The sequence below is a fragment of the Ornithorhynchus anatinus genome, chromosome 5 (genome assembly GCF_004115215.2).
Source record: "Ornithorhynchus anatinus isolate Pmale09 chromosome 5, mOrnAna1.pri.v4, whole genome shotgun sequence".
NCBI lineage: Eukaryota > Metazoa > Chordata > Mammalia > Monotremata > Ornithorhynchidae > Ornithorhynchus > Ornithorhynchus anatinus.
In genome coordinates, this window is record NC_041732.1 from 10,765,117 (window position 1) to 10,784,661 (window position 19,545).

Consider the following 19,545-nt stretch of genomic DNA (forward strand, 5'->3'; position numbering starts at 1 on the left):
TAAGCGGCAGAGCCGGGATTAGAACCCACAACCTGAGAAGCAGCGTGGCTCAGTGGAAAGAGCATGGGCTTTGGAGTCAGAGGTCATGGGTTCGAATCCCTGCTCGGCCACATGTCAGCTGTGTGACTTTGGGCGAGTCACTTAACTTCTCGGTGCCTCAGTTACCTCATCTGTAAAATGGGGATTAAGACTGTGAGCCCCACGTGGGACAACCTGATTCCCCTGTGTCTACCCCAGCGCTTAGAACAGTGCTCAGCACATAGTAAGCGCTTAACAAATACCAACATTATTATTATTAACCTCTGACTCCCAAGCCCGTGCTCTTTCCACTAAGCCACACTGCTTCATGGCTTCCAGCTTAACTTTCCTTGGTTCTAGATCCGTGGAGAATCCCCCTGTGATTCTCAAGGCCACTGGGGAGAGGCTATAGCCTCCACTGAGAGATTAAGACGGCATGGGAGGACTTCTCTCCAGACTCCCAGTTTCCCAGCCTCTAAATAAGGCTCGTGGAACAGGACCAGATCCACTGTGGCCATCCTAGTTCACCTCCAACATAAGCAGTTTCACGTGAGAGGGGAGCAGGGGCCCAGCCTGGACTTGGCTCCCCATTCCTTTCCCAGAGACCCCAATGTCTGGGGCTGACAACTCTCCGACCCCCTGAGAGGCATCCCTCTGAATATCCTTTCTCCCCCTCCGTCCCCCTCCACCAGTGGCCGATGTCTCCTTATGTTCTCTTGAGTTCCTCCATCGTTGAGGGACTCTTTCTCCGTGGACTGTGTTTCTCTGCCATTCCAGATCTCCCTTTTTAAATGCCTGGGAGCAGCTTTGATCACTCGGGATCGGAGAATCCGGTGGCTTTCTAATCCTAGAATGCTGGGACGTTAAAATGTGTTTCACCAGACACCCTAAACTGCTGAAGCACTGACAGTGTGCCTGGAGCCAGATTTACTGATCAGGCCCTTATCACTGGGCCTTTATTCTTGATTTAAGGAATTACCTCCGTTTCTCCCAGTGGAGTTTCGGTGAGGTCTTTCTCATCAGCCTTCATTTTTACCGTAGGACTTATGATTGAGGATGGAAACACTTCTGATCCCATGGTGGCATGTGTCAGAGTTGAAGCAATGGAGGTCCCTTCCTAGGGTGGGTTCTGGACTGGGGATTGGCCCTCGCTCTTCACAACTCATTATCCGGTCACGGTTGAGGCTGGGCAGAAAGTAAGGGACGGAGGTCAAATCCCAGTGAAATTGCCCTTTTTGTCACCATAGCGTGTTGGACTCTGTGCAGTGAGAGCACTTGGACAACTCAAGTGGTTTCTTCAAGGATTCCTTCCTGGCACCATATGGTTCTTCCACCTGGGCTCTGGCTGCCTCTTGGGATCTGGGTGGAGTCACATTCCTATTGTTTGTTGCCCTTTCCCATTCTTCATTCCCCCCAAACCTGCCAAATTAGCCTAAGTCCTGGAGCGAACCTTGGTCTCTTGGGTTCCTATTCTGAGAACGCTGGCTCCGTAAGTTCCTTCCACCATGACTTGGCCTAGTGGAATCTCTATTCACTGTCTGCTCTTCTGTCCTCTTAAACTCCAATTGTTGAAGGCAACGTGGAGTGAAGGGACTTTAAGGTGTAACTTGGTGAAACTCTTTGGTCACCATAATGTGCTTCCCTATGCGTGGCGAAGGCACTTGGGCATCTCCATGCTGTCTTTTAGGCTTTCTCTGCCCAGGGAGCTGTCTCCAGCTCCTGGTTTGCAGCCATTTCCTCCTTCCCAAAACCTTCCTGGATGTGGGCTCTCAAGAGGGTGGGGATCAAGGGCTTCCACATGTCGGGTGCGGTGCCCTTGGCCAGAGCTTGACGCGGCACTAGGCGAATGGTTGAATCTACAGTGACTGAAATGGTTCTGTTGGTGCACAAAAGAAGCTGGACCGGAGACATTGAACCTGCTGGGCTCTGGATGACAAAATCTCCACACTGGATTGCTAAGGGACTTTTCATTATGGGAGCAACTGAATGTTGATTTGCCTTTAATGTCTTCTCTGTGGGATGCTTCATGAAGGTAGTGTGTTGGTAGTTTCATTTATACCTGGAAAAAATGCCTGACATCCCCTACCAGATTATAAATTTGAGGGCAGGGAACCTGACTCTTGCTACTGTCGTGCTCCCCCAAGCACTTAGTATGGTGCCCATCGGCCAACTTAGTGTTTATGAATGTATTCCTATCCTTAGGACTCTTTTACAGTGCCCTGCACACAGTAAACACTCAATAATTTAGACTGTGAGCCCGTCATTGGGCAGAAATTGTCTCTGTTGCCGAATTGTACATTCCAAGCGCTTAATACAGTGCTCTGCACATAGCGCTCAATAAATACTATTGAATGAATAAGTGCAATTGACTGTATACATGTTTATTCAACTGTTTGTTTTTTTGTGGATTTTTTTTTCAACCATGCTAGTTATATTGTTATGTCTCCCCTGTTAGAATGTAAGCTCCTTCTGGACAGGGAATGTATCACTACTTTATTCTGTATTTCCCAAACATGTTTTACTGTGCATTGCTCAATAAAAACTACTCCTGCTACATATGTCTTTATAAAACATGATGAGATATCGGAAAAAAAGAGTCGTGTTCATTTGTGCATTAGTTACATCGGGGAGTATAAAATGAGTATCCCTTAAAGTGAAGTTCTACAAGAATGCAACTCCCATGTAATAGGAGAATTGACTATACAAAAAGGGACACTGTCCTATGTAAAGAAAGGTTAGGTTAGAATATGGGAGCTCCTTTTCAGTTTGGATTGTGGGAAGAGGGACAGACATAAAGAAGCTTGATGGAAAAGGTTTGCGCTACTGGAGACGAAAACCCAAACCTGGTGGGGGCAAACACAAGATAGAATGAAGAGATGAAGATGTTCATTCATTCAACTGTATTTATTGAGTGCTTTCTGTGTGCAAAGCACTGTACTTAAGGGCGTGGGAGGATACAATATTAATGACAGACACATTCCTGCCCACAAGCTCACAGTCTAGAGGGCGACACAGACGTTGATGTAAATAAATTAAAGATATATACATTCGTTCATTCAATCAATAGTATTTATTGAGCGCTACGTGCACAGCACTGTACTAAGCGCTTGTAATGTACAAGTCGGCAACAGAGACAATCCCTGACCATTGATGGGTTTACAGTCTAATTGGGGGAGACAGACGGACAAAAACAAGACAACTTAATCACGATAAATAGCATCAAGTGAATGTACACCTCATTAACAAAATAAATAGGGTAATAAAAATATATTCAAATGTTATAGAAGGTATTAGAAGCATCTACCCAAAGAAACCATATAATAATGATGGTGCTTGTTAAGTGTTTACTATGGGCCAGGCACTATACTAAGCGCTGAGGTGCATACAAGCAGATCGGATTGGACACAGTCCTTGTCCCACATGGGGTTCACGATCTTAATCCCCATTTTACAGTCAAGGTAGCCGAGGCTCAGAGAAGTTAAGTGACTTACCCAAGGTCACAGAGCAGAGATTCAGCTACGTCATCTGTAAAATAGGGATTTAATATCCGCTCTCCCTCCTACTTAGATTGTGATCTCTGTGTGGGACAGAGAGTGTGTGTGACCTGATTATCTTGGGTCTTCCCCAGTACTTTGACGTACGGTAAGCGCTTAGCAAATAGCACAAATTAGAGAGAAGGGAGAGGAAGTGATTGGCTTCTCAAGGCCCACTTTTTCAGAAGGCCCCAGTAAACCATTTAGATGGCGTTCTCTTGCCAAGCAGCCTCCCATCTGATGGCTAAGCCACACTAATATATTCCAACACTCTGTAAAGTTGATCAAATGTTGTGGGGTGTCTTGGCCTAGCAGGGCTCCATCAATCCCACGTGCCCGCCATGCCTGAGACTCAGGGTGAAAGTGAAAGTGAAAATGCGGGGTGGGAGCAAGAAGTGACATGCCAGCCGGCCATTTTCTTGGTCCAGAAAATGCCACATTCAAAGCCAGGGATGGGGAGCCCTGAGCTTGCGCGTTTTATTCCCCTATTTATTTTGTTAATGAGGTGTACAGCCCCTTCGTTCTATTTATCGTGATGACGTTGTCTTGTTTTTGTTTCTTTCTGTTCTGCCGCCTGTCTCCGCCGATCAGACCGTGAGCCCGTCACTGGGCAGGGATGGCCTCTCTCTCTGTTGCCCGAATTGTCCATTCCAAGCGCTTAGTCCAGTGCTCTGCACATTCATTTATTCAATCGTAGTTATTGAGCGCTTACTATGTGCAGAGCACTGGACTAAGCGCTTGGAATGAACAAGTCGGCAACAGATAGAGACAGTCCCTGCCGTTTGACGGGCTTACGGTCTAATCCGGGGAGACAGATAGTAAGCGCTCATTAACTACGATTGAATAAATACACGTCCTCGACATCCCTACCTGCCCCCAAACTCGAGCAGTGGCCCGAAGGCGCCCCAGGCCCCGCCCTTGAATGGCAATACGCAGGCGCGGACGGCCCTCCACCCCTCCCTTAGACCCCGCTGGGCTCCCCGCCCCGCCTTTGAGTGGCAGTGCGCAGGCGCGGGCGGCCCCCCTTCCTTAGACCTCGCTGGGCTCCCCGCCCTCGAGTGGCAGTGCGCAGGCGCGGGCGGCCCCCCACCCCTCCCTTAGACCCCGCTGGGCTCCCTACCCCGCCTTTGAGTGGCAGTGCGCAGGCGCGGGCGGCCCCCCTTCCTTAGACCTCGCTGGGCTCCCCGCCCTTGAGTGGCAGTGCGCAGGCGCGGGCGGCCCCTCCACCCTCCTTTAGATACCGCTGTCTCCCCGCCCTTGAGCGGCAGTGCGCAGGCGCGGGCGGCCCCTCCACCCTCCTTTAGACCCCTCTGGACTCCCCGCCCTTGAGCGGTAGTGCGCAGGCGCGGGCGGCCCCTCCACCCTCCTTTAGACCCCGCTAGCTCCCCGCCCTTGAGCGGCAGTGCGCAGGCGCGGGCGGCCCCTCCACCCTCCTTTAGACCCCTCTGGACTCCCCGCCCTGGAGCGGTAGTGCGCAGGCGCGCGCGTCCCCCGTCCCCCTCGCCTAAGGCTCGGGGCGCCGCCCCTCGAGCGGCACCGCGCAGGCGCGGGGGCCATTTTGGCAGGTCCGTCGTGGCGCTGGGAGCCCGCCGTGTTCGCCGGTGTCCCGTCCCTCCGCCGCCGCCGCCGCCGCCGCCGCCGCCGTCCGCCGGTGAGTGCCCCTTCCCGCTGGGCTTCGGCCCGGCCTCCCGTCGCTGTGTGTGACGAGCCCGCCCTCCCGGCGTCGGCGGAGCCGGCGGCCCAACGCGGGGCCGGCGCGGGATGACTGTGCATCGGCGGCCGGCGCTTCGGGGACGGGCCCTTTTTGTCCCCGCCGGCCACCGTCCCCCGACCCCCGCCGCCCTGCGCCACCGACAACACCAGCCTCGCTTCCTCATCCCCTGATAATAATAATGCTGGGGTTTGGGAAGCCCTTACTCTGTGCCAAGCACTGCTCTAAGCGCTGGGGTAATAATAATATTGGTATTTGTTAAGCCCTTACTTGTGCCAAGCACTTCTTTAAGCGCTGGGGTAATGTTGGTATTTGTTAAGGGCTTACTCTGTGCCAAGCACTGCTCTAAGCGCTGGGGTAATAATAATAATGTTGGTATTTGTTAAACCCTTACTATGTGCCAAGCACTGCTCTGAGCGCTGGGGTAATAATAATAATGATATTTGTTAAGCCCTTACTCTGTGCCAAGCACTGCTCTAAGCGCTGGGGTAATAATAATGTTGGTATTTGTTAAGCCCTTACTCTGTGCCAAGCACTGCTCTAAGTGCTAGGGTAATAATAATGTTGGTATTTGTTAAGGGCTTACTCTGTGCCCAGTACTGCTCTAAGCGCTGGGGTAATAATAATAATGTTGGTATTTAAGCCCTTACTATCTGCCAAGCACTGCTCTGAGCGCTGGGGTAATAATAATAATGATATTTGTTAAGCCCTTACTCTGTGCCAAGCACTGCTCTAAGCGCTGGGGTAATAATAATGTTGGTATTTGTTAAGCCCTTACTCTGTGCCAAGCACTGCTCTAAGTGCTAGGGTAATAATAATGTTGGTATTTGTTAAGGGCTTACTCTGTGCCAAGCACTGCTCTAAGTGCTAGGGTAATAATAATGTTGGTATTTGTTAAGGGCTTACTCTGTGCCCAGTACTGCTCTAAGCACTGGGGTAATAATAATAATAATGTTGGTATTTAAGCCCTTACTATGTGCCAAGCACTGCTCTGAGCGCTGGGGTAATAATAATAATGATATTTGTTAAGCCCTTACTATGTGCCAAGCACTGCTCTAAGCGCTGGGATAATAATAATGTTGATATTTGTTAAGGGCTTGCTATGTGCCCAGTACTGCTCTAAGCACTGGGGTAATAATTATGATGTTGGTATTTAAGCCCTTACTATGTGCCAAGCACTGCTCTAAGCGCTGGGATAATAATAATGTTGGTATTTGTTAAGGGCTTGCTATGTGCCCAGTACCGCTCTAAGCACTGGGGTAATAATAATTATGATGTTGGTATTTGTTAAGCCTTTACTATCTGCCAAGCACTGCTCCAAGCGCTGGGGAAATAATAATAATGTTGGTATTTGTGAAGCGCTTACTCTGTGCCAAGCACTGCCCTAAGCGCTGGGGTGGTAATAATGTTGGTATTTGTTAAGCGCTTTCTCTGTGCCCAGTACTGCTCTAAGCGCTGGGGTAATAATAATTATGATGTTGGTATTTGTTAAGCCCTTACTATCTGCCAAGCCCTGCTCTAAGCTCTGGGGTAATAATAATAATGCTGGTATTTGTGAAGTGCTTACCCTGTGCCAAGCACTGCTCCAAGCACTGGGGTAATAATAACGTTGGTATTTGTTAAGCGCTTATTAAGTGCAGAGCACTTCTCTAAGCGCTGGGGTAATAATGTTGGTATTTGTGAAGCCCTTACTTTGTGCCAAGCCCTGCTGTAAGCGCTGGGGTAATAATAATGTTGGTATTTGTTAAGCACTTCCTATGTGCAGAGCACTGCTCTAACCGCTGGGGTAATAATAATAATGTTGGTGTTTTTAAGCGCTTACTATGTGCAGAGCACTGCTCTAAGTGCTGGGGTAATAATAATAATGATGTTGGTATTTGTTAAGCGCTTCTTATGTGCAGAGCACCGTTGTAAGCCCTGGGGTAGATACAGGGCAATCAGATTGTCCCACAGGAGGCTCCCAGTCTTCATCCCCATTTTCCAGGCGAGGGAACTGAGGCCCAGAGAAGCGGCTTGCCCCCAGTCCCCCAGCTGCCGAGTGGCAGAGCCGCGATTCGAACCCGTGACCTCCGGCTCCCAAGCCCAGCCCGGGCTCTTTCCACCGAGCCACGCTGCCGCTCAGTGCAGAGTAGAGTGTTCCGCACTGCCAGTTGCCTCCGGGACGAGAAGGGAGTTGGGGGCACTGCGGGTTTAAGGCAGGATTTAAGTCTAGTACGTAGGGTGAAGCCAATAAACAAGGGAATCGATGAGGGAGGGGAGACATTGTTGCCAAGCAGAAGAGAGCGCAGAGTTCAATTCATTCTCGCCGGCCCTGAGGTGGTTGAGGGATCCTAGGGCCTCGAGTCCCACCGCCGACACTCCCCGGCCTGAGTGGTCTGTTAGTGGCAGGAGCACGGGCCGGGGAGTCAGAGGGCCTGGGTTCTAATCCCGGACCTGCCACTGGTCAGCTGTCTGTAGGCAAGTCATTAATAATAATGCTGATATTTTTTAGGCGCTTATTATATGCAGAACACTGTTCTAAGCGCTGCGGTAGATAGGGCATCAGGTTGTCCCACGTGGGGCTCACAGTTTTAATCCCCATTTTCCAGATGAAGTCACTGAGGCCCAGAGAAGAATAATTATACTAATAATGTTGGGGTTTGTTAAGCGCTTACTATGTGCAGATCACTGTTCTAAGCGCTGGGGTAGATACAGGGTCATCAGGTTGTCCCACGTGAGGGTCACAGTTTTAATCCCCATTTTACAGATGAGGTCACTGAGGCCCAGAGAAGTGAAGTGACTTGCCCACAGTCACCCGGCTGATAAGCGGCGGAACGGAGATTAGAACCCACGACCTCTGACTCCCCAGCCCGTGCTCTTTCCACTAAGCCACGCTTTTTCTCTGTACCTCAGTTGCCTCATCTGTAAAATGGGGATTCAGACTGTGAGCCCCAAGTGGGACAACCCATTAACCTTGTATCCGGCGCTTAGAACAGTGCTTTGCACATAGTGCTTAACAAATTCCAAGCGCTTAGTACCGTGCTCTGCGCATAGTAAGCGCTCAATAAATGCTATTGAATGAATGAATGAACGATCAAATGCCATCGTTATTATTGTATCTCCCCCAGCTATTAGAACAGTACATAGTAAGCGCTTAAAAAATACCATTATTATTAGACTGTGAGCTTGTGGGCAGGGATTGTCACTTTATTGCCGTATTGTACTTTTCCAAGCGCCTAGTACAGTGGTCTGCACAAAGTAAGCGCTTAATAAATGCAAATGAATGAATGAGTCGGGGCCAGGGAGGGGCTTCTTGGGGTTGAATTAAGGGTGCCGAGGGCTGATGCCCTTAGTCTACTGATGCTCTGTTGGTTTTAGGGACGGTTTTGTGTGTTTTTTCTCTGGCTTTAAGTTTTCGGTATTAGGGGCATGTTCCCAGTTGTATTTGTGGGTTATTCGGAAAGCTTTCAAGTCAGAGGGGAGGCTGCCTGCACCTGCAAATGGCCGTTGTGTGTCTCCACTAAAAAGCACGTGGGTTTGGAAGTATCACTTTGCCGGGTACTTGGCGAAGTCCGGCAAATGCCTTAACTCCGCCGAAATCAGCAGAATCGTTTTAGAGAATCGACTGAAGCTACTTTGGCACTGACTGGATGCTGAGCTGGGCAAACTCTGCTTTAAAAGTCTTAATGTAAGAATAATGATGGCATTTGTTAAGCGCTTACTGGGTGCCAAGCACTGTTCTAAGCGCTGGGGTGGATACAAGCAGATGGGGTTGGACAAAGTCCCTGTCCCACATTCATTCATTCAATAGTATTTATTGAGCGCTATGTGCAGAGCACTGTACTAAGCACTTGGAATGTACAGATCGGCAACAGATAGAGACAGTCCCTGCCCTTTGATGGGTTACAGTCTAATCGGGGGAGATGGACGGACAAAAACAGTAGCAATAAATAGAATCAAGGGGATGAACATCTCAATAAAACAATGGCAAATAGAATCAGGGTGATGTACATCTCATTAAACAATAAATAGGGTGATGAAGATATTTACAGTTGAGTGGATGAGTACAGTGCTGAGGGGATGGGACGGGAGGGGGGAGGAGCAGAGGGAAAGGGGGGAGAAGAGGGTTTAGCTGCGGAGAGGTGAAGGGGGGTGGTAGAGGGAGCAGAGGGAAATGGGGGGAGTTCAGTCTGGGAAGGCCTCTTGGAGGAGGTGAGCTCTCAGTAGGGCTTTGAAGAGGGAAAGAGAGTTAGTTTGGCGGAGGTGAGGAGGGAGGGCATTCCAGGACCACGGGAGGATGTGGCCCCAGGGGTCGACGGCGGGATGGGCGAGACCGAGGGATGGTACGGGGCTCACAGTCTCAATCCCCATTTTACAGATGAGGTAACTGAGGCCCAGAGAAGTGAAGTGACTTTCCCGAGGTCACACAGCAGACAAGTGGCAGAGCCAGGATTAGAACCCATGACCTTCTGGCTCCTAGGCCCGTGCTCTCTCCACTAGGCCACCCTGCTTCTGTACTAAGCGCTTGGGAGAGAAAAATATCTAACCAGACACATTCCCTGCCCAGAGCCTATACTTACTTTCCTAGTTATTGTGGTCCCTCCCGCCCCCCTGCTTAGTTCACCAGGTTGGAAGTCAGAAGGACCTAGGTTCTAAATCTGGCTGCGCCACTTCTCCGTTGTGTGACCTTGTACAAGTCACTTCTCTGGCTCAGTTACCTCACCTGTAAAATGGGGAGTAATACTCTGAGTACCATGTGGGATATGGACTATGTTCAACGTGATTAGCTTCTGTGTACCCCAGCGCTTAGTACAGTACCTGGCACACAGTAAGCTCTTAATAAATACTATAAAAAAGCTGATCTAAACCATTATAATTTTTATAATGCTAATTGAGCTGTTTTATTTTGCAGGAACACTATAACCAGCAGAAAACATGGTGAGTTGCATGCCAATTTCATTGCCGTCATACGGGCAAGATTTTGCTAGCTAAAAATCTTGACATTTTTCAAATCGTTGACTTGCATTAATAGCTGAGGGCACCGGACTTAAAGATCCGTGACCATCTGTTGTGTTCTTGTAAACATTAGACTTCTTCAACATACTAGGCACCGATGGGTTTTGAAAGGCAATTTGTAGGTGCTGGGGTGGGATGGATGCCAAATCACTGAGTTTATGATTTGTTTGTTTTTTCCCCCCATTAGTCTCGAAGATATGACTCCAGAACCACTATATTTTCTCCAGAAGGTAAATCCATTTTTGATCAGCCCATTCGACAACAGCGTCACTAACATCCACCAATGGTCATCGCTACCATTTATGATCCAACTCTTTTAAAATTTCTAAGCTCTTTGCCCTTGCTATTTTCCGGCAGTGTTTTCCACAAGCCATTACGTGCTGCGTAAAAGTTACGGATAGGATTTCCCATTCAGAGCCAGACAGTGCTGCAGGCAATTGTGATTTCTCTTGGCCACCGACTACATACAATTAATATGAAGAATTTTAAAAGTTGTTCACTGTAATCGTGTTCTCTAGGGCGCTTGTATCAAGTCGAGTATGCTATGGAAGCCATCGGTCACGCAGGCACCTGCTTGGGAATCTTAGCAAACGATGGTGTTTTGCTAGCGGCAGAAAGGCGGAACATCCACAAGCTGCTCGATGAAGTCTTTTTTTCCGAAAAGATATACAAACTCAATGAGTAAGTGTCTTCAAAGGAAGTAGGTTTGTGGAGTGTTATATTTTTTTTTTTTGGTAAAAGTTCTTGTAAACCTTGTTAAATGTGATAGTTAAAGGATCTCTTTTACGCGCACTCTGATTTTGTTCAGGATCATTAGAATTAAAGGGTTGCCTCTTCTGTGCTTCCTTAAGAAGATCAAGGAAAGCAGCGTGGCTCAATGGAAAGAGCCTGGGCTTGGGGGTCAGAGGTCATGGGTTCAAATCCCCACTCAGCCGCTTGGCAGCTGTGTGACTTTGGGCATGTCACTTAATTTCTCTGTGCCTCAGTTACCTCATCCTGTAAAATGGGGATTAAAGCTGTGAGCCCCACATGGGACAACCTGATCACCTTGTATCCTCTCCAGCGCTTAGAACAGTACTTTGCAAATAGTAAGCGCTTAACAAATGCCGTCATTATTATTATTATTATTACGATCACTTTGGGAAGTGAAGCCCTCATTTCCCTTACTCCCTCGGTCGCTTAGGCACTTGGATCTGTACCCTTAGGGCACTTGTTATTCACCCTTGGCCTCAGGGAACTTATGTATCTATTTGAAATTTGTTTTTATGCCTGTCTCTCCCTAGACTGTAAGTTTGTTGTAGGCAGGAAATGCATCTACCTATTCTGTTGTGTTGTACTTTCCCAAGCCCTTAGTACAGTGCTCTGCACACAGTCAACGCTCAATAAATACCACCGATAGAGGAATCGATCACATGACGTAGTATTTGGCATCCCACCCGGTGCCAGGAGTGTTTGACTGTCCCAGGCCAGCCTGCATTTCATGGCTCAATCCGTGATATTTAGAGATTGCTTAGATTTATTGATTGATAGAGCACTGTACTGAGCTCTTGGGAGAGTATAATAGAGTTGGTAGATGCGATTCCGGCCAACGGAGAGCTTAGTCTAGAGGGAAAACCAATATGAGGGTAAATAAATTACCGACATGCAGTTGGGTGCTGTGGGGCTGAGGGAAATCCTAGTGCAAGGGTAACACAAGGGAGTGGGAGAGGGGGAAATGAGGGCTTAGTTGGGGAAGGCCTCCTGGAGGGAGACGTGCTTTTAATAAGGGTTTAAAGGTGGGGAGAATAGTGGTCTGCCAGTTAGAAAGAGAGAGGGAGTTGCAGGTGATGGGTGAAGGTTTGGCGGCGAGAGAGAAGGATTGAGGTACGGTGAGAGGGTTGGCATTAGAGGAGCCAAGTTTGCGGGCTGCATTGTAGTAGGAGAGCAGCGAGGTCAGGAGGGAGGGATCGAGCAAGGTGATTGAGTGGTTTTAAGCTGATGGTGAGGAGTTCCTGTTTGGTGTGGAGGTGGATGGGCCACCCCTGCAGGTTCTGAGGAGTGGGGAAAGGTGTGGTCCGAATGGTCTTGTAGAAAAATGATCCGGGCAGCAGAGTGGAGCGTGCACTAAAGTGAGGAGAGGCAGGGTGGTTGCCATGGAGGTGGATGCAGTAACCAAGGCAGGATTGTCTGTAGATTTGATTTGAGATAATGATGGTATTTGTTAAGCGCTTGCTATGTGCCAAGCCCTGGGGATCCTGTTGTGGAATTTTAAAGAGCAAAATTTCTTGCCGCTGCAGTCGTTTCACTTCTTAAATAACCACCATCCTGAGTGGGTTTGTGGAGCCAGTGCCTCATGGGCTCGATCTGGGGACAAGATGGTTCAAGAAGTGAACCTTTGTCCACCCCCCCGACAAATCCAGATCAGCGCATGCTTAGTCGGGCTGCCGAGTTCCTAGCGTTGGATCTGTTACCCCGTACCGGCTCCGCCAACCACCCGTACGTTCACTGACAACCCGCAAAAACAGGCAAGAATTGGTCACGTCTGTAAGCGCCGTGACAGCGGGCTTCGGTGAACCGCCGTTCTGACCCTAGCAGCGGACGCAGCTGCCTGCATTTACTGCTAGTCAGCAACCCTTCCTCTTGCTTACCACAGAATGGAGAGAAAAGTAGGAACAGACAGGATAAATTGCCTGCAGAAATTCTCCTAGCAAGGATGAAGCCATCTCCCTTGTACATGCTACATAGCCAAGGCATGGTTGTCTGCTGTGTCTGGATTACTCTCTTGCCCATGCAGATAGTGTATTGCACGCTCCCAAGAGTTTAGTAGAGTGCTTCGCGGGCAGAAAATGCTCGATAAATACGATCGAATGAATGAACGCGGATAAAAGACCTGTTGGCAAGAGAAGGCATGTAGCATTTGGTTTCCCGTATGCAACTTGAGAGCCCACTTAGTGTAGACCTTAGATTCCTCTAGACTCATAAGCTCCTTGTGGGCAGGGATTGTGCCTGCCAACTCTGTTGTATTCTCCCAAAAGCTTAGTGCAGTGCCCTGCACACAGTAAACACTCAATAAATACCATTGATTAGCATTCCTGCATATAAACAGGACAGTCTAATTCTTTGAAAACGCAAACATTCATTTTGTTTTTCTTCTATAACATTTTAATGGCAACTACTTACTCCACCCATCCAGGAATAGAGCAGATTGCATTTATGTTCTATTGAATATGACACTTTAAAGGTGCCCTAGTAGTGGTTCCTTCTGTGATCCTTTCTAGCAAGCATTTTGGATTAGTTACACCATCATCATTGAGCATACGTGCAGAGCATTGTACTAAGCACTTGGAAAAGTACAATACAACAGAGTTGGTGGACGTGTTCCCTGTCCAAAGCGAATTTTACAATCTGGAGGCACACCTATGTAAACAAATTAACTATTTCTTTGATAGGATTTTGCACCCTGAAAATTTGTTGATAATAGAATATTAATGTTTACAAACATTTTAATTTCTGCCGTTTAATCTTTTTCCCCCCAGGGATATGGCTTGCAGTGTTGCAGGCATAACTTCAGATGCTAATGTTCTCACAAATGAACTGAGGCTCATTGCACAAAGGTATGACTCTAATATGGTGTCTGGTAATTATTTGGGAGAGAAACCTCATCTCTATGTAACACGGACTATCTTGAAAAGTATTTTATTTTGTTTATTAATACTGTATTTAACAACAGCACAGTATCAGGAGCAACATAAATCTTCATATTTTCCTTGAACGAGTAGGGTAAAATCAGACTAGAAAATCCTAAAGACTTTTCTGCTGTTATTAATCAGTGTTTTACATTACCTTGCTAGAATATGAAGCTATTGAATGGTTTACTCGGTCTAGCAGCAAAAACTTAATTTATATTTTTGCTGTTTTGGGATGCGTTTTCATTCATTCTGTCAATATATACCGCAATTGTATTTCCCGTGTCTCACGAAGAATATTATTGAGTTTTTATAATTAAAACAATGTGTCTTTGGCAAAGAAATCGTAAGAGTAAGTAAGGAAGAGTTCTCGATTTTAACAGTCTATACTCATCTAGGGTTCAGAACGGTGTGTAGTTTTTCTCTAAAACAAACTTTTATGACTAAATTTTGGGTGACACTTGTGACTGTATCATTTCCCCAAACCAGTGGCAGAATTAGAGTGAGGCAGATGGGGAAACAGTTGCCTGAAGTTCAGGCTCGTGGGGGTGCAGCGAAAACCGAGGGATTAGTCAATCATTTATGGAACACTTCCTCTGTGCAGAGCGCCCTACTAATCACTAGGGAGAGTAACTTAATCTCACAGGCATTAATAAAAATAAATACATTTTGGAAATGGACATAAGTGCTGTGAGACTGCGGGTGGGTTGAATAAAGGGAGCAAATCCCAGTGCAGGGGTGACGCAGAAGAGAGTGGAAGAAGAGGAAGGGAGGAGTTAGGTGGGGAAGTTCTCTTGGAGGAAATTAAGGGTAAGGCCCTGTGGGCAGCCAGGGTGACCGTAGATTCTAGCGCTGCGTTGACCTGCCTGCCTCAACATGGCACCTTGGATTGGCCTGGAGAAGCAGCCGGAGCGACTGGAAGGCCCAGAGCCAGTTGGCGCTAGGGATCAGGGCAGTGCCAGCTGAATCATCCCTAGGGCAGAGACCCAAAGAATAGCCTCTTCCCATCCTTCTTGTCTCCACTGTTCTGTTGTATTTTGCTCTTGCAGTCATTGATTTAGGGACTGAATACGTGTCCCTTTACATTGTAATCTCATAATGGACAGGGAACGTGTCCGCTAATTCTGTTGTGTTGTACTGTCCCAAGCACTTAGTACAGTGCTCTGCACATACTAAGCCCTCAGTAAATATGATTGATTGAAAGGTATGTTGAGGTTTTGTTAGTCATTTTCTCTAAACTTTTTTTTTTGGGGGGGGGGGCATACTAGGTACCTTCTACAGTATCAAGAGCCGATTCCTTGTGAGCAGTTAGTTACAGCTCTGTGCGATATCAAGCAAGCTTATACACAGTTTGGAGGTACTCATTAATGATCCTACCCTCTCTCCTTTTTTGAAACATGAACTGAATGTCTTTGAAAGGAATTTCCCTTGTATCTTTTGGAAAAGTTGGCCTGACAGTGCTGCCTTCAGAGGGGAATCATTTAGACTTCTACTAAGAGGAACTAGAAGTTAAGCAGGGTCATTCAAATTTTATCACTTCTTACAATAAAGAAGATAGCAATGAAAATGTGAGCTCGAAATATTGGAGTGAAATACTTTTAAAGCCGGATTTGGATACTATTTTAGCAATAAAATTTTGAAATGGGGACTTGATTTTATTAAGGTATTTAAGCGCTTTTACTGTACTACTAAGTGCTGGGGTGGATTCGATAGTGAGATTGGACACAGTCCATGTCCCACATAGGGCTCACAGTATTGATCCCCATTTTGCAGATGAGTTAACTTGAGGCACAGAGAAGTTCAGTGACTTACCCAGGTCCTCCATCTCCCAGGCCTGTGCTCTATTCACTAGGTCACATTGCTTCTCTTTACTTCCCTTCCTGATCCTGACCCCAGTTCTCAAAAGAACCAGAGAACAGAGCGTATCTAAAGTAGGGGCAACCCAAAGCAGGTTATGAAAGACTTAATTCATAGGGAAGGATTTAGTCATTTTGGTTAAACTTAATAGAATCACGTGCCACTCTCTTGATTTGCAATTTGGATCACGGATGCCTTTTTATTTTTAATAGGAAAACGTCCTTTTGGTGTTTCACTGCTCTACATCGGCTGGGATAAACATTATGGGTTCCAGCTGTATCAGAGTGACCCCAGTGGAAATTATGGAGGGTGGAAAGCCACATGCATTGGGAATAATAGTGCTGTAAGTGATTTCATTTTTTCATTGCAATCAGAAATGGGTGCATTAGGGAATATTCAAGTTTTCCAACTGTCCTTTATATTGGTCTGAAGTGCTTCAGAAACTTTAAAAAAAAATTATCATTATTACTACCACGATACTTGATAAGCGCATACTTTGTGGCAAGCATTGTACTAAGCTCTGGGATGAACGTAAAGCTGTCAGGTTGGACAAGGTCCCTGATCCACATGGGTTTCACAGTCTAAATAAGAGGGAATAGGATTTAATCTCCATTTTACTGGCGAGGGAACTGAGGCATTTGGGAAGGTAAATGACTTGCCCATGGTCACACGATAGACAAATGGCAGAGCCAGGAGTTAGAAACCGAGTCCTCTGAGTCCTAGGCCTGTGGCCTTTCCACTGAGCCACATAGTGTCAATTTAACTTTTTACCCCAATGTACTTAGTTTTGAAAGGTATTCTAATGGTGTGCCCAGTTGTGGGCATTTTATCAACTCTTTTGCTGTGCCTTCTCACACAGTGAGTTCTCTATTGGAATGAACCTATCCACTGAAAGGGAGCATTTAATGCATATTGTTTTCAGATTTTTTTATGGGATTTGTAAAGTGCGTACTATGTGCCAGGCACTGTACCTAAGAACTGGGTAAGGTACAAGCAAATCAGATTGACACAGTCCCTATCCCATATGGGCCTCACAGTTTTTACCCCCATTTTACAGATGAGGAAACTGAGGCACAGAGGAGTTCAAATGACTTGCCCAGGGTCACACAGCAGACAAATGGAACTGGGATTAGAACCCAGGTCCTTCTGAGTCCCAGGCTTGTGCTCTATCCACTAGATTTGTGTTTCTTGGGCTTCAGGCTTCAGCCCCTCCCCTTTTTTTAAAAAAAAAAAAGTTGTTTACTTCTAGAAAATAATCATGATAGTATTTAAGTGCTTACTCTGTGTCAAGCACTGTTTTAAGCACTGGGGTAGATATAAACTAATCCAGTTGGACACAGTTCCTGTCCCGCATGGAGATCACAGTCTTAATCCCCATTTTACAGATGAGGTAACTTGAAGCCAGAGTAGGGAAGTGACTTGCCCAAGGTCACCCAGTGGCAAAGTGGGTATTCGAACCCAGGTCCTTCTGACTCCCGGGCCTGGGCCCTATCCACCTGGCCATGCTTGCTGTTGACCTTATTTGGTGAAATAACATTTTCCCTAACATTTCACATTCAAAGTACTTTTGTAGTTACTCTGAACTTTAAAGGAATTGGGTATTCATTTTTCTCCAGGCAGCAGTGTCAATGTTAAAACAAGACTACAAGGAAGGAGGAATGACCCTGAAGTCAGCTCTTGCCTTAGCTATCAAAGTGCTAAATAAGACTATGGATGTTAGTAAACTCTCTGCTGAAAAAGGTAACGTTTATTACACGTCCTGTGTGCGTGGAAGCGGAACATATTTAGTATTTTCTTAGTAAAAGAGTTGCATGATGCATATTCTGTTTTGGAATCGTGATTATTCATTGAGTATTAGTATATCTAAGGATGCTTGACTCTTGCGATTTTTCAGTTGTGTAACTTTCACTGAAAATTGAGGTGACTTGATTCTGATGTTCCATTCCCATATTGTCCTTTGGCTATTTCTTCTCCAGTTATGGTAGCATGAACCTAAATAGTCTTCATAAAATCAAGCTTTCCAGGATCGACACTGACCAGAGTTGAAATAGCGATCCTCTGATGCGAAAAACCGATGATGCTGTTTGTCGCACTGTAGGTCTAATTCTATCCTTGTCTAAAAGTTTAGTGTTGCTGAATTCTGTTCGTTCTGTGATTCTGCCATATTTTTCCAGCTTCTAGAGCAGTTGGATTATTGGAACGATTTGTTGAGGCTCTGGTTGTGACTGCACCTGGCCTTTGAAGTTAGCTAATTTACGTTTCATTTAGGCACATCTAGAATGCATACTTCAGAGCCCAAATGCTTGACTTTTCCATTATTAGCATTCAGTTTTAAACTGTTTTCCTAAGATGGAACAGTGATAATTCCAGGAATTTTCTTCAGCTTAGTTGTTTTGCCCAACTACAATTAAGGCAAACAATAATTGAGGTCTGAGATGTAATGGAGTAGCAAGCAATAATAAATGTATGTGGTAGGCGGTTGATTTATACTAACTGCGATTATAAATGAAGGTCGTTGGATACCTAAATTGGCTGTTTTAAGTACTTTCTAAATTTTTACCTGCCATGCAATATATATTTCTTGTTCCAGTTGAAATTGCAACATTAACAAGAGAGAACGGAAAGACAACAATACGAGTTCTAAAACAGAAGGAAGTCGAACAGTTAATCAAGAAGCATGAAGAGGAAGAAGCCAAAGCCGAACGAGAGAAAAAAGAAAAGGAGCAGAAGGAGAAGGATAAATAGGATGTGAAATCATTTTTTAAAAATACATAATTTTCAACTTAAAATATGTTGCTGGAGTTCCTTGGAAATTTTTTTCCCTGAGGTTCTCCTGTGAGAAAATAGGACATTGCTGCCTGAATCTGGCCCTTGTTACTTCCATACAGTCTGTACTTGGAGGCGTGGGTTTGTTTTTGTTTTGTTTTTAATTTGATGATTACTTTTCATGAACATAAATGTTGTCCAAGCTTTCATTCCTGAAGTCACCTAAGTCTGCTTTTTTAAGGAATAAAACCAAGTAAAAGAATGGGAAGTGTACTTATTTTTATTGAAAGAAAACAGTCGACTTTGGCAGAAATAAGTAAATGTATTAAGTGTGAAGAGTAATGGTTTTTATTTTGATTTCGTGTTTTCTAATGCGCTGAAATGGTTGTCACCTTCAAGCAGGATAGAAAGATGCACTTTTCAAATTCCTGAAGGGAAGTTTTCAGAAACAGTTCAAGTCACTAAGGTTAAAACTCTTTTTCTTGCGCATGTCATAATTTGGAGAGATTCTAGATCTCTAGCTCTGTATAGTAATTTAAGCTCGTAGGTCTGGAAGAGATAGGGCCTTTTTGTCTGTCTCCCTGTCCTCTGGCAGGGCTATATCTAACTAACCAAGGTTTCAGAAAATATGAATACTTAAATTTATCTCCAGAATATATTTCACATCCTTTCTAGATAATCCATCCCGTAATTTAGCAGTCCTCAGTGTCAAATCCTTATCAAGGCTCTCATACTGCAATGTTAGCCCATTTCTCTTTCCTTAGTCATTATTGGAAAGCAGCTAATAATTGGGTTCTAGCCCTTCGTAAGTCTTCCTTCTATTCTTAATTCATTTTCCAAACTGCTAGAGCAGCACGGCATTTTCAGGCCAAAATGGGCACACATTTGAGAGAGCCTGAAATAGCTTTGGCAGCAGGCTAAATGAAAACTCATACTGAAAAGCAAATATCGCTGGAAAGGAAACAGCACCTCATATATCCTGAAACTTTCTCCAGGGAAT

General features: G+C 46.0%; 1 protein-coding gene across 1 annotated transcript; it reads left to right on the forward strand.

Moving 5' to 3' along the window:
* The first annotated feature begins 5,099 nt into the window (after positions 1–5,099).
* On the forward strand, positions 5,100–18,807 carry PSMA4 (proteasome 20S subunit alpha 4). The gene is made up of 9 exons (XM_001511316.5): positions 5,100–5,202; positions 10,154–10,179; positions 10,445–10,487; positions 10,776–10,938; positions 13,773–13,850; positions 15,191–15,279; positions 15,992–16,122; positions 17,396–17,519; positions 18,370–18,807. The coding sequence occupies exons 2-9, from the start codon at positions 10,177–10,179 to the stop codon at positions 18,522–18,524; spliced, it is 786 nt and encodes a 261-aa protein (XP_001511366.1). The 5' UTR covers positions 5,100–5,202; positions 10,154–10,176; the 3' UTR covers positions 18,525–18,807.
* The last annotated feature ends 738 nt before the right edge of the window (positions 18,808–19,545 follow it).

Bases quoted from the DNA above. Each gene is read 5' to 3' on its own strand.
- PSMA4 (XM_001511316.5), top strand. The intron at 15,280-15,991 runs GTACTCATTAAT...TATTTTTAATAG, and splicing joins AGCTTATACACAGTTTGGAG to GAAAACGTCCTTTTGGTGTT. The intron at 17,520-18,369 runs GTAACGTTTATT...TTCTTGTTCCAG, and splicing joins TAAACTCTCTGCTGAAAAAG to TTGAAATTGCAACATTAACA.